Below are 8,100 nucleotides of genomic sequence, written 5' to 3' on the forward strand. Positions count from 1 at the left end.
CACATGATTCTGACTGGATTATGAGTGTCTGAGACCCAACTGACCTCATAATACAGAACCCATCCATCCCCCTCCTTAGCACCCAGGACCTCACCAAGACTGAACGGTGCTCTACATAGTCCTACACCTGCCCCCCTTTCCCTACAGGGTGTAGATACCCATCTCACTTCCTTGCCTTGCTTGAAGAGAGCCCTTGTCTCACTCATCTTGTCTCCCTGTCCTGCTCAAGGCTGGGTGAACACTGTCCTGTTTAAGGCCTTGACCCATCTTTGCATCACCCCCAAAAGAGTTAAAATCGCATTCTACAGGAGGACGTGTCCAATCCCTTCCCAGGGACAGAGAAAGGCTGACCAGGCTCCCAATGCCTTTGCTTGCCTTTCTTGAACATGGCTTTGATTTCTGCCTTTTCCAAGGACCCCAGGACCTCCCTAATTACCCTGGTTCTTATGAGAGCACAATCCAGAATCCCAGGCAAGGGGATCTGGCAATGATCCTGTGTAAGGCAGCTGAGATCAGTCTCACTGGGGCAGTGGGGTTTGTTCCTGGAGTCACACAAACAAATGTCAGGTTCTGTCAGGCATCCATGTCTGAGCTGGCCTCGTGGACTCCTTCTGTACCCAGGGATGCTCAGAGACAGAGTCTGTCCCTTTTACACATAGAGGCCGTAGTCCCAGTTTCTCTCTGGCCTCCTGTTGCCACTCCCAAAGGACGGGAGACACCTCAGCCCTGCGCTGTGTCACCTGTTCTGCACTCATCTGACATGTCCCACGTCACGAGGAATGGACACGGGGAGCTCAGTTCAAGGAAGCACAACCCAGTGCTGCATTCAGGTGATTTCCCATAGGTTGTTCCTCCCAATATGAAGTGACCTCAGGACCTCGCCTGTGCCACAGGCCTGCACGGAATGGAAAGGAATAGTTGATGGTGTTTGTGCTCACTCAGGTTCATGTCACCTCACGTACATGATGTGCGTGCTCACATTTCATCTGTACAAGGCAAATATGGACTGATGAACTATTCATTGAGTGTCCATCCATGGATGGAAGAAAAACCTCTGTGTGTGAGAGGCCAGTGCTGGAAATGGTGGTTGTGAGGGGCCAGTCCATGGTGATTGACCTGGGGCTCCATGGGGTGTCCAGTGCACAGGGGCACAGCCCAGCCCTGCTCTGCTGGTCCTGCAGGTCTCTGGCAGGAGCCTGGCTGTGAGAGGACACTGCTGTGTGCCAGTCCTGCACACGCACACTGTTCAGCTGTACAATGGTGTTTAATCTGAGGGTTACTTTCTTGGACACGTTATTGAGAAAAACTTTGTAGGAAAATGAAGACTTGAACCTTCCAGCTCTGCCCATAGGAGATCACCTTTCTATCTGGAAAGGCTGTTCTGGGGCCAACTCTGTCACAGCAGTGCCCATTGCCTGTCCCTGCCTGTGCCCACAGCACTGACACACAGCAGGACGGTGACCAAGCTGCCAGAGCACTCAGGCCTTGCACCAACACCAGGGATGAGAAGGAGAGTGTGGAGTGGAACCAGAATAGCTCTGGAAGAACAAGCGCTGCTGCTCCCTGGCAGGGCTGCCAGGATGGACTCTTTTACCCTCCTCTCATGAACACAGGAACCATCCCTGCAACTCTAATAAGGGCTTGCAGGAAGGATATAGTGAAAAACAAGTCATTAAAGAGCCCTTTATTGTGTTTAGACACAGCCAACAGTTATAAAAGAAAAGCTGACAGTGAATTAGAAAGGGGATGACAACATTATCACAATAAGAAAACAACTAATAACAACAAAAAATCCAGATGAAAGCTGGACCTGTAATTAGCTACATTAAAACACCTATGTAGAAGCAGATTGGCAGTTTATTGCTTTACAAAAAATAATATATGAGTTTACACAGGGCATCCTTGAGTTCCCTGTTCCTAATGCTGTAGATGAGGGGGTTCACTGCTGGAGGCACCACTGAGTACAGAACAGACACCATCAGATCCAGGGATTGAGAAGAAATGGAAGGGGGCTTCAGGTAGGCAAACATGGCAGTGCTGATGAACAAGGAGACCACGGCCAGGTGAGGGAGGCAGGTGGAAAAGGCTTTGTGCCGTCCCTGCTCAGAGGGGATCCTCAGCACGGCCCTCAAGATCTGCACATAGGACACCACAATGAACAAAAAACACCAGAGGTCTAAACATACAGTAACCACAAGAAGCCCAAGTTCCCTGAGGTAGGAGTGTGAGCAGGAGAGCTTGAGGATCTGGGGGATTTCACAGAAGAACTGGCCCAGGGCATTGCCCTTGCACAGGGGCAGTGAAAATGTATTGGCTGTGTGCAGCAGAGCATTGAGAAACCCAGTGGCCCAGGCAGCTGCTGCCATGTGGACACAAGCTCTGCTGCCCAGGAGGGTCCCGTAGTGCAGGGGTTTGCAGATGGCAACGTAGCGGTCGTACGACATGATGGTGAGAAGGTAAAACTCTGCTGAAGCTAAAAAGACAAACAGAAAGAGCTGTGTAGCACATCCTGTGTAGGAAATGACCCTGGTATCCCAGAGAGAGTTGGCCATGGACTTGGGGACAATGGTGGAGATGGCACCCAGGTCGAGGAGGGCGAGGTTGAGCAGGAAGAAGTACATGGGGGTGTGCAGGTGCTGGTCCCAGGCTATGGTGGTGATGATGAGGCCGTTGCCCAGGAGGGCAGCCAGGTAGATGCCCAGGAAGAGCCAGAAGTGCAAGAGCTGCAGCTCCCGTGTGTCTGTGAAGGGCAGGAGGAGGAACTGGGTGATGAAGCTGCTGTTGGACATTTGCTTTTCCTGAACATGGGGCGCTGTCATGTGAAAGAAAAAGACAGTGTGAAGCCAGGGAAGTGTTCTCTGACAAACATCAAACCAACTTCCACAGACCCTCCCCTGTCACACACAGACACCCTTTTGATTTTCTAGGAGAACATCTTCAGCACTGTGGCTGCAGCCCTGCTTGGGGCTGGAAAATGTGCAATCAAGGGCAGGGCCTCTGCCCATGGGCCGTCGATAAGTCAGCCCAGCTCTGCATAAGTGGGGCCATGGAACGGTGGGGACTGTCCTGGTTCTGCTAACACAGAAGGGCTGTCAGCACTTGCTTTCCCAGTGATAGGGAACAGAGATGGTGAAGGCAGTTTAGGAGTTAAAGGTTTTTTTACAAATCCCCCCATATTCACTGCAGAGTGTTGTTGGGTGTCAGAAACCCTCAGCATTTCTGCTGCACTCAGGGAGAACAGAGCAAGTCCTGTGAGACCAGAGGGTGCCTGTGGGTCAGTGCAGAGTGAGGGCAGCTGCTCTGTCCCTCTGTCCTGCTCCAGCTGCCCTGGGCTGGCACCTTTCTGAGATGGGGGCTGATTACACTCCCATGTTACCCGGAAAAGCCACCAGGCACTGCTGAGAGCAGAGGGACCCACCTCAGACCATGACATGTCCCAACCTTTCCTAAGGTCTCAGCACACCACGTTTAGCCCAGAACACACACGGCTCATTCCCCACCCCCACAGACTGCATTGCCCACAGCCCACAGGTCAGAGCAAAGCTGGGACACGTGTGCCCATGGACACACCTGCAGGAAAGGACCCCCAAGATCAGGCTGTGACTCTGCAGCTGAAACTGCCATCCCCAGAGAGCTTGACAGCAAGAACAAGATCTCAACAGCAGTGACCCAGAGCAGGGGAGCAAGAAGGAAAATGCGCTGAGGGTGGGGGTGAGAGAGGCCAGGGCAGAGGCAGCCGGGCACTCAGACAGCGTCCCCCTTCCCAGGCTGTGCAGCCACCTCCCAGACACCAACAGTGCCGGGCAGCTGCTCTCAGCCCCTGCGCTCTGCAGAGGAACTGCAGCTCTGGCTGCACAGGAGCTGCTTCATGCCTTGGAGCCCCCGGCCCTGAGGGCAGAGGCTTTGCTGGGTGGGACAGGAGGCCAGGGGGCTATTCACAGGAGGGATCTGACCTGCAGGGGGTCACAGGGACTTTTCTCTGCTCTCCCTCCCATAACAATTCCGGGTTCAGTTTCCTCTCATTTCTGATCATTTCCCTGCTGCCTGGAGATTCTCCCCTGGGAGGTGTTTCCCTGTCCATGTCTGTTCCCTGTCAGTGCTCTCAGACCATCCCACCCTCTGTGCCCTCCCCCTGGCCCTACAGATCCTGCCTGTTCACAGGCACTGCCTGGGGGCATCTTCCTGTCTGCAGGCTGGAAAACAGGACAGGTCAGACTAAGGCTGACGGGTCCAGCCAAGGTGATGCAGGATCTGTGCACAGGCAGAGGGGTGGGGAAGGGGTGTCATGAGCCTTCTGGCAGATGTACTGATAACTCACAGTTGCAGTTCAGGACTCTCAGTGACTTGTTTCAGCATGAGAGCTCATTTTCATTTTATCCTTTCCTGCACCCCCCACCCCTTGGGAGAGGAAACTGAAACGACAGGCTCAGGAAATCTCCTTATCTGTCTGCTAATCCTTGCATTGACCTTGACATTGAGGCATCTCCTTGGAAAAATGCTGGGGGTGATGTGGTTGTGTGAACAGCCCCAAGCCACACAGCACCGTCTCCACAGCAGAAGCACCTTTCCAGCCCAATAGGGTTTGTTCCTTCCCTCCACATCTTTTCCCCTCCTTGTTGATGGGCTCTCCCGGGCAGGCTGAGCGCTGACCCTGGCAGGCGGCAGAGTCCCTGCCCGGCACAGCGCTGGGGTGCAGGGACCCTGCTCTGCAGGACAGCCCTGGCCACCCCTGCCTGCACAAAGAGCTTCTCACACCTGGAGTCATCCTCAGCAGGAGGCAGCTGCCATGTGTTATCCCTCTGTTGGTTTAAGGAGGAAATCCCTGCTCTGCTGCAGGTCCTCCTTATCTATACAAGAAAGTCTTTAATAGTTTTACTTACGTATCTCGTTTGATGTACCAGCGGTAGGAAATTCCACCAAAATCTACAGATGTAATAATGTGCAGCCACAGACTTACTGTCTGTGAAGATTTCACTCCTTGTGAACTCACAGCAATCCTCCCCCCACATTTCCTTTCCTCTTTCTCTGCCTGGCTCCTGTGCCCTCGGTGCGGCAGGCAGAGCCCTCAGCCCTGCTGCGTGTGCAGAGGAGCTGCTCCTGGGCAGAGCTGTCTCTCTGAAGCGCTGCCGCTGCCATGAGCTCCCTGTGTCCCAGGAGCCCAGCCCAGCTCAGCAGCACAGGAGCAGCCCATGATGTCCCTTTCTCTGTCCCCTCTTGGCTCCTCCAGGTGTCCCTGGGGCTCCAGTGGCACAACTTCGAAGTTGTAGTAATCAGTGATGTTGATTCTCTCTCCTCTTCAGAGACACTTCTTTCCAGCATTGTATTTTTCATTTTAAAAAATGAATTGGTATGAGAATCATATTTTCTTGTCCCATCATTAGACAGGACACCACAAATATTACAGGAATGTATCTAATTTCTGCAAACTGGGGAAGGAATAGCTTCAGTTAAAAGAATTTAAGCATTTTGTTCTGGTTTCATACTCCTAGGTCTAGAGAGACATCCATCAATTTTTGGCCATGTCATGTCTGTGTTCTGATTCAAAGCCTTTGCACACATGGGCTCTTGGACACTTGGTACCAGGTTTCTTGTGCAGGACAGAGCTGGGCTGGTACCACGGCTGGGGTGGCTCAGCCCAGATGTGAGGCCATGTCCTCAGCCAGGGACCTGACTGGGGAGCTGGAGCTGTCAGTGCTGCATACAGAGCTGTGACACGGATGGAATGAACTGCCAGGCAGGGTGGCAGGAGTGAGTTCATCTGGTCTCAAGGACCGCAGCCTCCAAGCACAGCAACAGTCCAGATCAGAACTCAGTCTAGACCTGTGAGGCAATTCAAGGGCCCATAATGAGCTGTTACTACTGCAGGAACAGTTAAAGGAGAAACAAAGACACTGTGCGGACACTGATGAATATAATAAGAGGTGAGAATCCCTGTGTCCTCTCGTTCTCCCTCTTGTCCAGCAAGGTCTCCCAGGCCTCTGTGACTGGAGGCAGAATAACCAACAGTGGATGGGGATCAAGTCAGGGCTCACTGGAACTAACACAATCCTCTCCAGTCTATGGGACAGCAGGGGCAGCATCCCAGGAGCTGGGACAGCAGGACCATGTCACAGTGAGGCCACTCTCCACCATCTGTGAAAGCTCATGGAGACTGGGGGGACTCCCTGACCACTGGCAGCTCCCACACAGTGTGTGCACTTTTCAAAATGGCCCATGGGTGAGCAGGGGAACTAAGGGCTGTGCCCCAGAGCATGTCCACTGGGACCCCATTTCTGGGTGTCTGGAAGAGAAGGTGACGGGGTTTGCCCAGGGCAGGTTGTGCCTGTCCATCCTCTTTGCTTTCTGTGAGGAAAGGACAGGGTTGTGGACGTGGGGAGAACATTGATGGTCTGTTACCAGTGGTGGACTGATACTTGGAAGTCAGCAAGGCATTCAGTGTCACCCCCTGCAATATTTTTGTGTCCAAGGTAGGATATTATGGTCTGTATTAGTGTGCAATTAGATGGGTAAAAAGCCATCTGGATGTTTGGGCTTGGAAAGGTGCTGTAGAAAGGGAGAAACTTTCCAGTCATGAGGACAGTCCAGCACTGGAAGCTATTTCCCAGGAGTGCGCACCCACTTTGTCCCATAAAGTGACCAAGATGTGTCTGGATAAAGCCCTGAGCAATCTGGTCTGACCCTGCTGTGAGCAGGAGGTTGGTCAACACACCTCCTGAGGTCCCATCCAGCCTGAATGATGCTGTCCTTCCTTCCCCTTCATGTTTTTAAATTAGGGACAGCTCTCAGGTTCTCCCTGACCACAGGAATAATTCAAAGAGGTGCAGGGCTGCTTTACAAGTGCCCCCAAACAGCCCTGACGCACATCTATTGCATCCTTTTTCATTTGCCCCAACCCAGGTTCTTCTTTTTCGCTCATTTCATTCCCATCTTGTTGATCCTTTCCGAATAGGTTACTGAAGAGGTGTCAGCATCCATTTACAGAGTGTGCACAGCAGCCAGGCAGCAAAGCCACCGTTACAGAAATGGAGACAAGGCTCTTGACCAGCTCCTTGCACCCAGATATCAGCATGACATGTCTGCTGAGATTCCCGGGAACACCTGAACTGTAAGAGCAGAGCATGTGAGTCCTGGTTGGGTATCCTGGCTTGTCTCCTGACCCATGTGGTGCTTCAGGCTGTGAAGAGAATCAAAACCAGCCATTGGACTGGGGTAGTTCCATTTTACACGTGTCACACAGGGCAGATGAGGGAGCTCAGAACTCCAGACTCTGCGGCACTGTTGGGACTGCAGAGACTGGAAATGCAGGTGACAGTGTGTGTCAGTGCACACACATACAGATTCTGGCTTCCTTTGGGCCTTTGCACTGACCGGGGATCTGTTCCTTGGCCACCTTTGTCTCAAAAAGAAACTGTTCTCCTATGCAACCTTCACATCACACCACATAAGAAATAATTAAAAGGTAGAAAAATAATGAAAGAAACACAATTTTGGGGTAATTCTGTCCAAGAGGTGTACCCTTTAAATGATTAAAACAAAGAAGAAGCAAGAGAAAAAGCATTGTTCTAAGAACTTCTTTCAAGATCAAACTGCTTAGGTGTAGTAGATGTTTTGAGAAGTAAGAATGACTGTAGGAAATGAAATTAAAGAGCTTTAGCTTATCATGATCATCAGTGAGAATAAGGAGTTCCCTGTTACTGTTAATAGTGACAGCACCACTGTTCACAAACACCCTTCAGAGCATCTCCATTTTTCCTGGGCTCCAAAGCTCATCCTGCTCAGAGTTTGACAGGATTGCTGCAAAACCCCTGTGACCCAAATCTCTGCAACTGTCTCTGCTCAACAGCCTTTTACCCCAGGAAGGGGAAAACTGCCAATGCAGACACCAACCCAGTGCCCAACCTGCCTGGAGAGCCAGGACAGTTGTGCCACACAACAGCCGCCTCTGAGGGAACCTGGAGGTGATGGAACTGAAATGGTTTCAACCCAAATCAGAGAATCATAGAATCATTTAGGCTAGAAAATACCCTTAATAACACAGCATCCTACCATAAATCAAACACTGCCAAGTCCACCACTAAACCATGTCCCAAAGTGCCCCAT

At 51.8% G+C, this 8,100-nt stretch overlaps 1 protein-coding gene across 1 annotated transcript; it reads right to left on the reverse strand.

Moving 5' to 3' along the window:
• Positions 1–1,865: 1,865 nt before the first annotated feature.
• Positions 1,866–2,789, reverse strand: LOC308050618 (olfactory receptor 14A16-like; the record flags this gene model as incomplete). Its single annotated transcript, XM_080360776.1, has 1 exon — positions 1,866–2,789. One exon carries the CDS (start codon positions 2,787–2,789, stop codon positions 1,866–1,868), a length of 924 nt encoding a protein of 307 aa, XP_080216902.1.
• Positions 2,790–8,100: the final 5,311 nt, after the last annotated feature.

This window comes from Nesoenas mayeri (assembly GCF_963082525.1).
Source record: "Nesoenas mayeri genome assembly, chromosome: 29".
NCBI classification, from domain to species: Eukaryota; Metazoa; Chordata; class Aves; order Columbiformes; family Columbidae; genus Nesoenas; species Nesoenas mayeri.